The sequence below is a fragment of the Ictalurus furcatus genome, chromosome 23 (genome assembly GCF_023375685.1).
Source record: "Ictalurus furcatus strain D&B chromosome 23, Billie_1.0, whole genome shotgun sequence".
Taxonomy (NCBI): Eukaryota; Metazoa; Chordata; class Actinopteri; order Siluriformes; family Ictaluridae; genus Ictalurus; species Ictalurus furcatus.
In genome coordinates, this window is record NC_071277.1 from 10,577,835 (window position 1) to 10,595,319 (window position 17,485).

A 17,485-nucleotide genomic window follows, 5' to 3' on the forward strand; every position below is an offset into this window, starting at 1 on the left:
TTTGAGAGCCGGACAGATAGGGCGGCAGCACTGTTAGAGCTGGCCGTGTACTGCGCCAATACGTTTTAGAGCCGACCGTCAAGGGCGCCAATACTTTTGAGAGCCGGCCAGATAGGGTGCCAATACTTCTGAGAGCCGAACAGATCGGGTGCCAATACATTTTACAGCCGAATGTGTACCGAGGCATACTTTTACAGCTTTCTGTTTAGAGGGCCAATACTTTTGCAACTCAATGCAAGTCTATGGGAAATTTTCCGAATTTGAGCTTCCGTACCGAGAATGCCGACATTCTGACCGCTTCCAAAAGTCATAGCACACCTCTCCTCAATAAGTCGATCTATTTGACACCTCAACCGTCGATCTCTGACAAACGGTGCGGGACTAGTTACGCGCCGAAAAAAAAGTGGAAGAAGAATAATTATAATTATAATTATAATAAGTATGCCGAATAACAATAGTAGTGCTTTTCAAGCACCACTAATAATAATCGTTATAATAATAATAATAAGTATGCCGAATAACAATAGTAGTACTTTTCAAGCACCACTAATTATAACTAGAACGGTATATTTCCTGAAGAAAATGTGAGTGGTGCTTGCCGTGGCAAAATTCGGATCAGGCGCCGATACTTTTGAGAGCCGGCCGCAAAGGGCGCCAATACTTTTGAGTACCGGACATGAAGGGTGCCAATACTTTTGAGAGCCAGACAGAAAGGATGCCAAAACTTTCGAGAGCCGTTGGCATCGGGCGCCGATACATTCGAGAGCCGACGGCGTCGGGCGCCAATACTTACAAGAGCCGACAACATAGGGCGCCAATAATTTTGAGAGACGGCCGTTTAGTGCAGCTATACTTTTTAGAGCAGGATATGGAGGGCGAAAATACTTTGGAGAACCAGCCATGCGGGGTGCCAATACTTCTGAGAGCTGGACAGATCAGGCGCCAATACTTTTGAGAGCCAGACACGTAGGGTGCCAATACTTTTGAGAGCCGGCCGCTAAGGGCGCCAATACTTTTGAGAGCCAGACGCTAAGGGCACCAATACTTTTGAGAGCCGGACATGTAGAGTGCCAATACTTTTGAGAGCCGGACTCGTAGGGCGCCAAAACTTCCAGAGAGCCGTTGGCGTCGGGCACCAATACTTTGAGGAGCCACTGGCGTCGGGCGCCAATACTTACAAGAGCCAACAGCGTAGGGCGCCAATACTTTCGAGAGCCGGCCGTGTAGTGCAGCTATACTTTTTAGAGCAGGCTATGTAGGGCGAAAATACTTTGGAGAGCCAGCCATGCGGGGTGCCAATACTTCTGAGAGCCGGACAGATCAGGCGCCAATACTTTTTAGAGCCAGACTTGTACGGTGCCAATTCTTTCGCAACTCAGTGCATGTCTATGGGAAATTTTCCGACTTTGAGCTTCCGTACCGGGAATGCCGACATTCCAATCGCTTATGAAAGGCATTGGCACCCTACGCTTTTCTCAATAATGATAATGAGTCTTTATTGGTCACACACATTATAGCACAGTGAAATTCTTTTCTTCGCATACCCCAGCATGTTAGGAAGCCTTGATACACAGGGTCAGCCATGATACAGCGCCCCTGGAGCAGAGAGGGTTAAGGGCCTTGCTCAAGGTCCCAACAGTGGCAGCTTGGCAGTGCTGGGGCTCGAACCCCCAACCTTCCGATCAGTAACCCAGAGCCTTAACTGCTAAACCACAACTGCCCCAATAAAACGATCAATTTGACTCCTCAACCGTGGAATTCCGACAAACGGTGCGGGACTATTTAAGCGCCAAAAAAGTGGAATAATAATAATATTAATAATAATAGTGCTTTTCAAGCACCACTAATTATAATAATAATAATAAGTATGCACAATAACAATAGTAGTGCTTTTCAAGCACCACTATTCACCCTCTTACCCTGTATGGCCGAAAAACCGGCTTGTCCGTCTTTGATCTATTCCCGTAAGGACGATATACTGGCTTGGTCATCTATGCCAAATACCCGTAAGGCCGATATAGCGGCTTTACAGTGTAAACGTTATCCCCGTAAGGCCAGTGTACCGGCATTACTCTGCTATGATTCCTTACTTATTTAATTATTATTTTTTAACCCGGAAGGTTGATGACGTCATGACATCACGACGTGATTACGTTATTACGCCGGCATTACGAAGAAGATCCAAGCGTGAATATTGGTGTAATAGTAGAAGTGAACTAAAAATGCCAAAGCGAAAAGCTAATCGTGTTCCAGCTAAAGTTACACCCACAGTGAACACAGGTACATCTAAAACAGTGAAAAAAAAAGAAAACATACACAGTTACACAGGTGAGAGCGAGGATTCTAGATAGTGACAGCAGTGAAAGTTCAGGCGATGTTGAAACCGAAACTGATAGAGACGCAAACTCTCCTGATTCAGACCCTGATCCGTCTTCATCTTCAGCATCAACCAGTGCGAGTGACACTGCAGGGGTCTGGAGTCATAAAGGGACCATTTCTGTGCATTCGTGAAAACACTACCTGCTGGTCTGATTATCACCAGAAACTTGACTTTTGGCGCTAAAATGCATTTATTTATTTATTTATTATTTACTTGAATTTATTCAAAGGCATTGACCACGCTGATGCTCGTATGGTACTTCTAAATGAGTATAAGGATTTTAGCGAGCATTTTTCGTCATTTCTCTAGTTAAGAATTGTGCTCTAAGTGGAGTAAAAACACTGAACTGCTTCATTTTCAAAGTAATATTACACAAATACATTATTATAAGTTGTTTCAAGGCCTAAAAATGTTCAAATTAAAATGTTGATTTTGGGGCCAATTTTGGCCTGGGAACTCAGGATTGGCGTGCTGTTTCTATGGGGAATATAGGGTTGTGGGACATAATACTGTGGGAACTAAGGGGTAAGAGGGTTAAGTATGCAGGATAACAATAGTAGTGCTTTTCAAACACCACTAATAATAATAATAATAATAACTAGACTGGTACATTTCCTGAAGAAAATGTGAATAGTGCTTCAATACTTTCGAGAGCTGGCCACGTAGGGCACCAATACTTTCGAGAGCCAGTCAGACCGGGCGCTGATACTTTTTAGAGCCGGACGCATAGGGCGCCGGTACCATCAGAGCCGACCACGTAGGGCGCCAATACTTCTGAGAGCCAGACGGATAGGGCGCCAATACTTTTTAGAGCTGGACAGATTGGGCGCCAATACCGTTTAGAGCCGGACGTGTACGGAGGCAATAATTTTAGAGCTGGTCATGTAGGGCGGCAATACTTTTAGAGCCGACCGCGTAGGGTGCCAATACTTTTGAGAGCCGGCCAGATAGGGCAGCAATACTTTTTAGAGCAGGACAAATCAGGCGCCAGTACTTTTTAGAGCCGGATGTGTATGGAGGCGATACTTTTAGAGCCGGCCGTGAAGGGCGCCAATACTTTTTAGAGCCAATCTTGTAGGGTGGTAAGTATGCAAGAGAACACTAGTAGTGCTTTTCAAGCACCACTAATAAATAATGTTTCCTGTAACAATGCTATATGCTCCTTCCAAATCTTACACACTACTTTAAAACCCAATATTAAGAGCATCATTGCAAATGTGATATTCAAAGGTAACATCAGAAAGGACTTTTTGAAGTAGTCTTAAAAACACACCCTTTACCAAAAGATGTTAAAACAGTGTTGTTAGCCTAAATACAGTGAGGTTTAAAGTCTGAGGCCACTAGTGAAAATGCTTATATTTTGCATTCTGTTCTAATTTAATACAATAATTTTTCATTACAAATTATTGACAACAACTTGAGTGAAAAGTAGAATCTTTGAAATATTTACATGAATTTTACATGAATATCATGGGCACAGACTCACCCAAACTGGACAGTTGAAAATTAGAAACAAAAATCACCTGGTCTTTTTCCAGTCTTCAACTGTCCAGTTTTGGTGAGTCTGTGGTCATGATAGCCTCAGATTCAAGTTCCTGGCTATGGATGGAAATCGATGCTGTTCTGCTATTTTAGTGACTAAGGGACTAATATTACTTTAATGACTAAGGGAATTTGGCCTATGTGTTACCTCATATTTATATGACTGTGACACCTATATTTAACAAAGATTTTTTTTTTGGATAAACCTGTGTTGTGTTTGCAACTGTTTGATATCCATGAGATCAGAGAATTTTTGTGAATTTTTAAAATAAAAGATCAAAAGGTTAATAAAGACAATTTTTCACAGCCTTCTTTGCTCATATTTACCAATGGTTCCAATATTAGTGTAGGACACTGTAAATACCAATGCCAATATGGCTTTAGTAGGTCTGCTTACGCAACCATGCACTTGTAATCTGGGCAGAATGTGGTTTGGCATTGTCCTGCTGGATGGCAGCATATGTTGCTCCAAAATGTGTACATATCTTTCTACATTAATTGTGCCCTCACAGATGTGCATTACCCATGCCATGGGACTGACACACCCCATACCATGACAGACACTGGCTTTTGGACGTGACGCTGATAACTTGGATGGTCCTTTTCCTCTTTGGCCCGGAGAACAGAGTGGCTGTTTTGTCTAAAAACTATTTGAAATGTTGACTCATCGGATTACAAAACACAATTCCCCTGTGCTACTGTCCATCTCATATGAGACCAAGCCCAGAGAGGTCGGTGGCAGTTCTGGACAGTGTTGATGTATGGATTCTGCTTTGCATAGTAAAGCCTTGACTTGCATCTGTGGATGTAGCAGCAAATGGTGTTCACTGATAAAGGTTTACCAAAATATTCCTGAGCAGTATATGCATTATAGACTCATGACGGTTTTTAAGACAGCAACGTCTGAGGGATCAGAGATCACGTGCATTCAGAAGTGGTTTTCGGCCTTGCCCTTTACGCACTGAGATTTCACCAGATTCCTTGAATCTTTTAATTGTATTGTGTACTGTAGAAGGTGAAATGCCCAAAATCCTACCGATTTGCTTTGGGGAATTGGTTGACTTGGGCAATGGGTTGTTTTCAAAGTGTTGGATTATTTGCTGACGCATCTGTTGGCAGATCTTTGCTCTTGAAGGACTAGGCCCTTTTTGGAGGCTCCTTATATACTATGATTAGATGATTGCGTCACCTGTTGCACATCACTTTTTTATTTCAACTTGCCACATTGCTATTAGTCCTAAATTGCTCCTGTCCCAACTTTTTTGGAACGTGTCGCATGTATCAATTTAAATATAAACGTTTATCTTCACAATCCTATGCAGTTGATCAGGTAAAACATCAAATACCTTGTCTTTATACGTTTTTTGTTCAAATACAAGTCAAAGTACATTTACATATCACTCCTCTTTGTTTTTATTAGCATTTTCCATACTGTCCCAACTTTTTCGGAATTGGGGTTGTACTTGAGTACAACTCATCTCTCATCTCCTCTGATCTCTCATCAATAAGTTGTTGCTACCTGTTTTTTGGATGATTAAAAACCAGCAGACATTGAGATTATGAATTATGATTCATTGTGCTCCCTGCATTTATTGTTACAGTGTTTTTTGTGTTTTGGACAAAATTGGACGTACATTTAATTTATTATTTAGTGACCTAACTGTATGCCATATAACCGTTTTGGGACACATTCCAAGATTTCTCTCCAATTAGATAGTAAAACAAGCATTTAGAGTACTGAAAAGGTGCTACCATCAGGTGGGACTGTATAGCGAGTATACTCAGGGAAGTAATCTTCAAGTTTGGATTTTCCAGCCAGGATCTTCTCTGCCAGCATGTCCTGTTTGTTCAGAAAGAGGATCACTGAGATGGTCCGTAAAAATCTGCAGGAGTCACAGAGAGAGACACAGTCAAGTACTCGCACACACCCACAATCTTTCTTTTCACTGCATTTCCACCAGATGGTGTGATACAGAATGATACAGTTATTCGCATGTATCCAAAGCTACCCTAATGTACCCTAATTGAGTATCTGTGTCAGTCTGAAATTGAATAATCATTTCCGTAAAAGTAGCAGGGACTCTTTGGAGGTTGTGGAGTGGCAACATCAATCCCCATACAACTTTTAAATGTCAATGCCAATATGGCTTGAGTCATGATTTGATACTGCATGTTGAAATATTCACTTGTGAAATAAGAAGTCTGGAAGGGAGCATGCCAGAGATGGAGACTTCAGTTATTACTTAACTTAAGTAGCACATTTTCTGACTTGCGATATGACTAGTACAAGTGATTAAGACTCATGACATTTCAGGCTGGATAAAAACAATATAAAAAACTAAAAAATTATTTACTTTTCTGAATTTACATTCAGCTTTGTCTGTCAGTTCCATGATGGCCGTGCTCAAAAATTTATTACAGTGCTATTCACATGCGGCTTACAGCGGTAATGTGCAACTCCAGCAAAGCAGCGAGGTCATTAACAATATAAAGTGCCGTCAGTATATCAGTATTATCAATATTAGTGTCCTCAGTATAATCACTCAAATTTCATGAAAACACTGCAAAGCAATTCATTTTTTCAGTGTTTTCATGAATACATCAGTATAAAAATATTCACCGCCACTCTTGTACAACAGTAGCATCTAATATGTTGTTTGTCGTACCAAAAACTATTCTGTTGCACAGTTTTGAACTTCAGTGCCTCACCATTTTGGAAGATTTTACTATTTTGTTCTGTTTAAGTACAAGGCTAAGTTTATTACCCAGCAGTAAATACTTAAGTAAAAATTGGGATTTCCTCTCTCATAGACCAAATGCATTAACTGCATGCGTACAAAAAACATGTACTTAGTCCATCTGAGAGAATTTCAATCAAAGTTTGAAAGTCAAAACTGAAAATTCCTTCAGAATATAGTGCCAGGTGTGGGAAAGAAACTGGCCATTTTGTGGTATGTAGCCAGCGTTTCAAACCAGAGGACTATAAGAGGGACATACAAACAGAGCTGATGAAAATCCAATTAAGGAAAGTTATAAAAAACAAACAAACAAACAAACAACAACAAAAAAAAACAGTGATCCCAGCAATATTTCCAACAAAAAAGAACAGAAGCTCCTGGATTGCCTTCGCAACCAGAAGTAAAGAGCCTGTTAGCTAACATAACTAGATATTTTATCATGAATTGCTGCATGTAACTGCACTTATTGTAGGTAATAGTTTTTTACAAACATATGTTAGTAGCTAATGTATATATCTGACTGTTTTTCATGTAGTTGTCTTGCATGATGTAAGTATGGTACTCTTACTCGAACAAACCAGTCTGGATATTGCTGTTCAACAGCATATTAAAAGAACTCTTGCTAACCAAAAACCAGAGCGTGTCACGTACTTGTCCATCCTGTCATCTTCATATGTTATCAAAATAACCAAGTAATTCCTATTATTTAAATAATTCCTATTATTTATTTATAATTCCTAGTAATTAAAACATTTGTGATTTGTTATAAACAACAAGGGGGCAAATCATATTATTTGATATTCTGATCAAATATCTTTGCTGTTAGATTTAGTATGGAGAAGAATTAGCAACTGGTATAGATTTGGTTAAAAAAAATACCTATTTTGAGAATTATTGTTGAGAAAATAGAAAATAGAGGACACAATATATATCTGAAAATGCAACTCATGTCCCAACAGTGCAATGGAAATATACTAATTAGGAGTTCAAGCACGAAGTGCTGAAACCCTATTGTTTTTGTATGGATTATTATTATTATTATTATTATTATTATTATTATTATTATTATTATTATGCCTTATAACTGATAGTGCAGACCAAACCGTAAGGCCTAGAGACTTTAAACTTTGAGGGATGGCAGTACTCCTACAGTCTACAGTAGCACTACAGTTATCAAACCAAATTTTATTTTTACAAAAGTGGATGTAACTTTTAAATGTTTATCACAGACTCAAGTGTCAGATCATTTGCTCAAAGAATCCTTGGATTAAGACAAACAAAACATATATCTCCGATTTCATTGCCGTCATGATTAATTTTTTTATAAACCTACTTTTTGAAAAGTTATTCAAAGATTTTTGATAGACCATATCTTTCACATATAATGCATCAACGAATATGACGGTGAGCACGCCAAAATGAACATGAGGTTATATCTCCGCAATGCTTTGGTGTATTGACACCAAACTTGGTTTATGTCTTATAACATCCATGACCTGAGGGTACATTTGCCGTTTCATAACAGCCCCACCTACTGGTCACGAGATATATAAACATTTTTGCTTATAACATATGTACAATTTGTCCTAAAATCATGAAATTTGTATGTTTAGATTCAGTAGGATATACTTAGTCGAATGATACCAAATTTAACTATATCAGCCATTTTGGGCATTGGCCATTCTGAATTGTGTGTTCGACCAAGTGAAAGTAATTGATGGGCAGCAAGTTCAGCCCAACATTATGATCTCCTTCCCCTACTTTGAAATTATTAAGGATAGGTTATATCGAGTTACACAGGAAACGTGAATTAAAGAAGAGACGACCCGACCCGAAGAGCCATCAGAAAATGTTATTCCCGGTGGCTCACCATAATCCCATGGCTGGGCATTTGGGTCAGGACAAAACACTAAACTGTCACCTATTTTAAAAGGTGGATGTGAGGATATCACTTTGTGTTAGTGCTGGTGGATTATGCAATGTGATACCTGGAAGCAGTTCCTCTGCGCAACATAGCATGTAATGTTGGTTTTTTGCTTTTGTGTTATCTGCCGACTCGGGATACAGAAACAGATCCTGACTGACCAGGGCATGATGTTTATTTCATGGACACTATGCAAACTTTACAAATTACTGGGGATTAAAATCGATTTGCACCAGAATTTACCATACACAGATGGATGGGCTGGTCGAAAACTTTAATCACACACCTAAAATAAGATTAGTAAGTTTGTTTACGATGATGTGCGTAATTGGGATAGGTAGCTTGAACTCCTGTTATTTACAGTACGAGAGGTCCCGCAAGCCCCCACGGGGTTAACCCCCTTTTGAATTATTGTGCATAAGCCTTGCGGTATCTTAGACATCAGTAGGGAAAACTGGGAAGAGAAACCTTCTAGCAAAAATGAAATTCAACTCTAAATTACTTGTGGTAGGGCAAGTGGCAAGGACCATTTGAGGTCACATAGTCAGTCAGAGAAGTCAACAATGAGGTTAGGCAAACAGACAGAGGCAATACACTTCAAATATACCATCTCAATCTTCTGAAACCTTGGAGAGAAGCAGTTCCTGTCGGTGGTTCCTGAGAGAGAGGAGCTAGAACCAGAGTTGAGTCTAAAAAGTGTGGCCCAATTCACCCTGGTCCCCAGTGGAGACCACCTCTCACTGTACGCCTGAAGGAGGAAGTTCCTCCTTTAGAAGAACAGAGCAGGTTTTACAGTCACTATTTTCTCATACCGAAGAAGGATGGAAGTCTGCATCCTATTCTGGACCTGCATTGCCTGAACTACATGCTTGCGAAGTGCAGGTTCAAGATGCAGATGTGGAAAGACATTCTATCACAGATACAACCAGGAGACTGGTTTGTCATGATGGATCTGAAAGTCACTTATTTTCACATGTGAAATGTTCGGAGACACAGGAAAGTTCCTCAGGTTCGCTTTCGGGGGCAAAGTGGAAACAACGATTTCAGGTGTTTCCTTTCAATCTAGCACTGGCACCTCGCACTTTCACAAAGTGCATGGATGCTGCATCGGCTCTGCTGAGATTTCAAGGCATCCATGTACTGAACTACCTCAACGACTGGCTGATTTTAGCCCAGTTGGACCCTAGCTTGGCAGCTAGGACAGAATTTTCGGTCATTTGCGAGCACTGGGCCTCAGACCAATTTTCCAGAAAAGTGCGCTTCTGCCGAGGCAGCAGACTCATGCTCAATGCAGGCACAACTGTCTCCTGCTTGTGTGGAATCTCTTCGCGCATGCCTGACTCATTTCAGGCTAGGTCAGAATGTCAATGTGGGTCTGTGCCGCAGGCTGCTGGGTCTCACGGCAGCTGCCTTACTCCCATTGGGCCTGCTTCATATGAGAGCATTCCAATGGTGGGCAAAATCTACAGGGCCTCGTCCATCCTGGCCTGCTCACTGTTTAGTAAGGGTCTCGTGCGGATGGCTTCACTGAATGGCTGGGGCATGATCTCGGGAATGATGGTCACCCAGCCTATGTAGTCAGAAAGGGCAGATATCTCTCTTGGCACATAAATTGCCTGTCAATGTTTGACGGTGATGTCAAACATAAACCGCCAAGGGGGATTACGGTCGCACTGCATGTCTCTGCTAGCATGTCATATTCTTCTCTGGACACAAAACAAGTTTCTGTCTCTGAGAGCGGTGTATGTACCTGGTGTCGCCAATCTGGCAGCGAGATCCTGTCTAGGCAATCCTGTCGAGGCACGGACTGAGGTCCGGGGAATGGATGTTGCACCCTCAGGTAGTGAACCTGATATAGCAACATTTAGGTAGAACAGAGGTGGATCTGTTCACTTTGAGTGAGGCAGCCCGGTGTCCTATTTGGTTTTCTCTGTCACACCCAGTGCCTCTGGGAATAGACGCTCTAGCAGATGCATAGCCGAGGTCATGTCTGTATGCGTCTCTCTACAGGAAGCCTCCCCTTGGGAGATTCCGGTCAGAGATGATCTGTTAACACCGATGCAGTGGAAAATTTGGCATCCAGGGATGTGGAAGCTTTGGGTTTGGCTGCTGAACGAAGTTCTTTGATCAATTCTGGGCTTTCTGCTGGAGTGCAAGAGACTATTCGGAATGTCTGGGCTCGTTCCACAAGGAAGTTGTATGCCCATAAATGGAAGGTATTTGCATTCTGGTACAGGGATGGTAAGGCCTTTCCGTCCGGCTAATGTGCATTCTTGGGGCTTATCTACAGTCCTAGAATGTCTCCGTCTGACCCTGTGGAGTCCGCCTCTGGAAAGATTTTGACTTTTAAGGTGGTGTTTTTGATGACCTTGACATCTCTCAAGTGCATCGGTGACCTGCAGGCTCTGTCAGTGAACACTTCCTGTATGGATTTCACTCCTGGTTTAGCTAAGGTCTTTTTACAACCTAGACTAGGTTATGTACTTATGGTTGCTTCCACTCATTTTCACCCTCAAGTAGTGGTTATGCAGTCGTTTTCTCCTCTACCTTTCATGTCGCAGTGAGACTGCATAGGGTTTGCCCAGTAATAGCTTTGAGGATTTATGTTGATCGCACCAGCCAGTGGCATACAACCCCAATTCCAAAAAAGTTGGGATGCTGAGTAAAATGTAAATAAAAACAAAATGCAATGATTTGCAAATCTCAAAAACCCATGTTATTCACAAAAGAACATAGAAAACATGTCAAATGTTTAAACTGAGGAAAAAATGAGGTAATTTTGAATTTAATGGCTGCAACACAACTCAAAAAAGTTGGGACGGGGACAACAAAACGGTGTTACTAAAAAGAAACAGCTGGATGAACATTTTGCAACTAATTAAGTTAATTAGCAACAGGTCAGTAACATCCATCCATCCATCTTTAACCGCTTACCCCTTTTCAGGGTCGCGGGGGAACCTGGAGCCTATCCCAGGGAGCATCAGGCACAAGGCTGGGTACACCCTGGACAGGGTGCCAGTCCATGTCCATCCATACTATGCATGTCTTTGGACTGGGGGAGGAAACCGGAGTACCCGGAGGAAACCCCCGCAGCACGGGGAGAATATGCAAACTCCACACACACAGAGCCACGGGAATCAAACCCCAACGCTGGCGGTGTGAGGCGAACGTGCTAACCACTAAGCCACTGTGCGCCCTGTCAGTAACATGATTGGGTATAAAAAGAGTATCTTACAGAGGCAGAGTCTCTCAGAGCTAAATATTAGATGGAATCTGGATGGAAGCGTTGTTGCTCTAAAACCTGTATATACCTTTCAGCATTGATGGTGCCTTTCTATATGTGCAAGCTGCCCATTCCATAGGTACTAATGTACCCCTATGCCATCAGAGATGTAGGCTTTTGAACTGAGCGCTGATAAAAAGCCGGCTGGTCCCTCTCCTCTTTAGTCTTCTTTATTTTAGAGGACACGTTGTCCATTGTTTCCAAAAAGAATTTCACATTTTGATTCGGCTTCCCACAGTACAGTTTCCCACCTTGCCTCAGTGCATTTTAATGAGCATTGGCCCAGAGGAAACGGCGGTGTTTCTAGATCATGTTCACATATGGCTTCTTCTCTGCATGATACAGCTTTAACCAACATTTATGGATGGCATGGCAAACTGAGTTCACAGACAATGAGTTCTGGAGGTGTTTCTGAGCCCATGCAGTGATTTCCATTACAAAATCATGCCTGTTTTTAATGTAGTGCCGGAGGACCCGAAGATCACAGGCATGCAATACTGATTTTCACCCTTGTCCCTTACGCACAGAGATTTCTTCAAATTCTCGGATTCTTTTGATGATATTATGTAGTGTAGATGATGAGATATTCATAGTCTTTGCAATTTTACGTTGAGGAACATTATTCTGAAATTGTTCCTCAAATTGTAGATGCAGTTTTTCACATATTGGTGAACCTCTGTGTGACAGCTTCAAAGTTGACCAAGGAGAAGGAAGCAGGCAGACAGAGGCAGCCTTAACATTCCGGTGCTTTATTACTTTTTTTGTTTTAGTGTTCTCTTTTGGGTCTCACAGCGAGATACACACACACACACACACACACACACACACACACACACACACACACACACACACACTCTGCTTGCCGTCATGTTTTCTCTCTCAAGGTGCGTGCCTTTCCATCTTTTATCCTCGCCTCGAAGCAACAGAGAATATTCATTAGTAAAAATTCCCCACAGGAGTGCCCTCCTTACCACTCGCCTTCTTCGGCTCTGCCCTCCATTCACAAATCAGCACTCATCTACACCCCCGCCTCCAGACTCTGCCCATCTTTACTTCTGAAAGACTCTGCCTCTCTACGATATGCTTTTTATACCCAATCATGTTACTCACCTGTTGCCAATTAACACTTACTTTTCCACCCTTTTGTTGCCCTGTCCCAACTTTTTTGAGATGTGTTACAGCCATCAAATTCAAAATGACTTCATTCTTTTCTTAAAATGGTACATTTACTCAGTTTAAACATTTGATATGTTTTCTATGTTCTATTGTGAGTCACATTTGGGTTTATGAGATTTGCAAATCATTGCATTCTGTTTTTATTTACATTTTACACAGTGTCCCAACTTTTTTGGAATTGGGATTGTAAATCAGACTAACTCTTCCTTTGTTTTGGGGTAGCCGCAGGGGGTTTGCTGTCACTAAACAGAGAATGCCACACTGGATACCAGGGGCTATTTTTTATCCTATGAGGCAAGTGATGCCACTTTGCCTCTAGGTGTTATAGCCCACTCTACCAGGACTGTGGCTTCTTCTAAGGCTTTCTTAAAGGAAGTCTCTTTGAATGACATTTGCATGGTGGCAGGTTGGTCCTCTCCACACACCTTTGTCAAGTTTTACAATCTGGACATGAATTTGACTCCTGGTTCCCAGGATCTGTCTGTTTGCACCATTGTCATTTTCTTGTCAGAAAAGCATAGGCTTTTGTTGAGGCATGGGCCAGCTTAAAATTGCAGCCCTTGGAGCATGACGTTAGTGGCATATGTTTCCATAGCGTCAGTGACGCAGCGTCAACGTGAACCTATGAAAGGGAACGTCTGGGTTATGTATGTAACACCTGTTCCCTGAATGAGGAACAAGACGCTGCATGGCTGCCATGCTCCTCGTTCCACTGGCTTCTTCAGTGGAAATCTGAGGAGAAGGTGGTGCCACGACATATATATAGCGTGAGTGACGCAGCGCCGTGAGTGGCGGCATCAGCGCCATCAGCCAATGAATTTGCGTGTTCTATATGGGCTTCAGACAATCATTACCACCCAGGGGTGTTCCCATAGCTACTAACGCAGTATCTCATTCCCCATTCAGGGAAAAGGGGTTACAGACGTTGGCTTTGGATATGTGCAAATGGGGTGAAAATACAATAAACCAAAATTACCATGATTAAGGATTAATTTTGAGAAATCTCATTATTAGGGCTTACTAAATGGTACAATTTTGTCGCCAAAAGATGAACACAATCACCAAACATTCACTAATATAATACATGGTCTCTGGACATATTAAATTGCAATTGCACTTTAAAGTGAATTTAAGGCTCAGTAAAGTTAATTGATTTCATTGACACTAGGGCTGCAACTCATGATTATTTTCATAATCGATTAGTTGGCCGATTGTTTTTCGATTAATCGATTAATCGGAGGGGAAGGGCAAACTTTCAGTGCCATTCTTTTGTTTATTTAAAATAAAATCCACAAACTGAGTGTTACAAATATGAATTCAGACAAAAACTTTACACAACTGTTTGTCCAAAACAGAAGAGAACCCAATACACACACACACACACACCAGAATATATATTATTAATTTAGGGCTGTAGTTTAATTTGGTGCTTTTTGTGCATCCATAAAAAATAATGCATATTGTGGTGACAGGCGCACAGGAAACAAAGATCGCTCCTCCCGAGACTGCCGCGGTGGTGCGGAAGAGACAGCTCCGCTTCAGCCCCACCAATGTTTTGGATGGCCAGAGAGCACGTGGCGGCGGGGTGGGGCTGCCGACACACACACGGCCGGTGATTGGAGCACCGCACGGAAGTATTCCACCATCCAGCAGGCGAGGGGAGAGTATAAAAGGGCGATATTCCACTCACAAGAGAGAGCGAAGTCTCTGCGTGCATGTGCGCAAGTCTCTGGTATGTTTCTGGAGATGTTCGACGAATGCACGTCTGCTAATCGCTGTTGTGTGTTTGTTTTTTTCAGACGACGCAAATGCGAGTGAAGGCTCCGCCCCGTGGCTGTAACCGCAGACGGCTGAGACCCTCACCACACGATCCCACTTCAATGCGCACACACACACGCGCACCCACACACCCCTCACAGACTGTCCGGAATAAAGATTTCACTACGGAAAACACTGAAACGGCCTCCTGTGTGTCTGTGCTCTGCCCACCGCTGACTAAATTCCCTACAACATGTATATATAATATAAACTAAATAAATAAAATAAACTTAATAATAAATATATATAGCATTTTATATATATATATATATATATATATATATATATATATATATATATATATATATATACACAGTATATATATATATAGATAGTATTTATGCATTATTTTTTATGTAGATGCAACTACAGTCCTAAATTAATAATAAAAACTCACTTTCACTGCCCCTTATGGTTACTATTACTCACTGCCTTTAGACACATTGTTTTACTTGTGTTTACTTTTGATCATAATGTTTTAATTAGGCATTACAGATCTTACTCTCGCTCCCAGTGTGTATCACTGTGCATGAGGAGCAATGCGGCCTCGTTACTAACACATCACTTCCATTATAATAAACGACGGAAGTTACACTGTAAGCGTGCAAATATACCATATAATGACAATAAACTGGAATTAAACTAAATTTTAAAAGCAGCTTGCACCAGTTTCCCCTGCCCCTTACACACAGTGGAGCATTTTGGATATAAACATAAGTTTGTGCTCGTGCAGCACTGTTTGATCTCCACAGTGTTTAATATAAAATGCCCCCCTGAATTAGAGGACTTTCTTCCTCAGTCACTGGACGATTTCTCCTCTGTTTGATGGTGACTGAGGTCATGTTGGGAATAAAAGGTAACGCTGACAGAAACAGTAAACTCAAGAACGTCATTGTCGGTGACTGTGTATTATTATTAAATTAGTATTAGCTGCCCCCTTCAGTTCCGGAAGAATTGCGTTTTAAGAATGTTGGTACCGACTTGGTATCGAAGTATCGGTTCTCGTGACATCCCTAATATATATATATATATATATATATATATATATATATATATATAAAAATAATGAGGATATTGAACATGTACATATACAAATAGAACTCTATCATATGTACATACACACAAATCTGTTTTATTGTTTCTATTATTTCTATCATTTCTATTGTATAGGTATTTATGGAAATTCTTTACTTTCTTTCTTTCTTTGATGTTACTCATCCTACTTGTGCTGCTGTGTCAAATTTTTCATTTCCCCTACAGGGGATCAACAAAGGTACATCTTATCTCGGCTCATGTTATCTTTTAGGGGATTGCTTTTTGTTTATTTAGTAAAATGTTATTTAAGATTACTAGTTACCAGGAAAAAAAGTAAAAGTTTTCAAAGCATTGGGATGCGCAGGAGCTACTACACTTCATTTTGACCTCCAAATCCCACTAGTACCCACTGTGTTGACAAGCTTCTGGTAATGAACATTTTTCTGATACATTTGGGGGTCAGGGGCTCCCTAGGTGCCGCATCAACATTGGATTTGCCCTATCATTGGGAGTCATCACAAGTTTGACTCCTGATGATGGCACAGCCATTCATTGCTATGAGTTGGTAGCTGCTGTGTGCCTGGGGAGAACAGGCTATTGGGAACTGACAAAGACATGATTTGGGAGAAATCTGGAAATGAATGAATGAAAGAATGTGTAAACAAAGAAATAGAATTAACAACAAAATATGGGATCACAATCTTGTAAATACAGTGGCGCTTGAAAGTTTGTGAACCCTTTAAAATGTTCTATATATCTGCATAAATATTACCTCAAATATCATAACGTTTTCACACAAATCCTAAAATGATCCAATAGGCCGCATGGTGGCTTAGTGGTTAGCACGTTCGCCTCACACGTCCAGAGTCCGGGGTTTGAGTCCCGCCGGGGCCATGTGTGTGCATGTTTTCCCCATGTTCTCCCCATGCTGCAGGGGTTTCCTCCAGCATGGGTGTGTGAGTGTGCATGTGATTGTGCCCTGCGATGGACTGGCACCCTGTCCAGGGTGTACCCCGCCTAGTGCCTGATGCTCCCTGGGATAGACTCCAGGTTCCCCGTGACCCTGAAAAGGAGTAAGTGGTAGAAGCTGGATGGATGGATGATCCAATATTACATATCTGTGAGTGGCAAAGTATGTGAACCTCTAGGATTAGCGAAAGTGAAATTAGAGTCAGTCATTTTCAATCAATGGGATGATGATCAGGTGTGAGTGAGCACCCTCTTTTATTTCAAGAACAAGGATCTATCAAAGTCTTAACTTCACAACATGTTTCTGGAAGTGTATCATGGAAAGGAGATTTCTGAGGACCTCAGAAAGAGAGTTGTTGTTGCTCCTCATCAGGCTCGAAAAGGTTACAAAACCATCTTTAAAGAGTTTGGACTCCACCAATCTAGTCAGATTGTGTACAAATGAAAGAAATTTCAGACCACTGTCACCCTTCTCAGGAGTGGTCAACTAACTCCTCAAAGATCACTCCAAGAGCAAGATGTGAAATAGTCCACAAGGTCACAAAGAAGCCAGGGTTTCACGGAACGGTAACTGAGGCGGAAGCAAGTGCAGAAAAAGAGGTTTTATTTAGGAGGCAGGC

At 41.5% G+C, this 17,485-nt stretch overlaps 1 protein-coding gene across 1 annotated transcript in view; it reads right to left on the minus strand.

The window, feature by feature from the left end:
- The window catches only part of gnal (guanine nucleotide binding protein (G protein), alpha activating activity polypeptide, olfactory type), a 105,034-nt gene that overhangs the window by 5,034 nt on the left and 82,515 nt on the right, over positions 1 to 17,485 (minus strand). Inside the window, exon 10 of the mRNA XM_053611915.1 lies at positions 5,675 to 5,805. Within this exon, the coding sequence (XP_053467890.1) occupies positions 5,675 to 5,805 (131 nt within the window). The remainder of the gene's footprint in view (positions 1 to 5,674; positions 5,806 to 17,485) is intronic.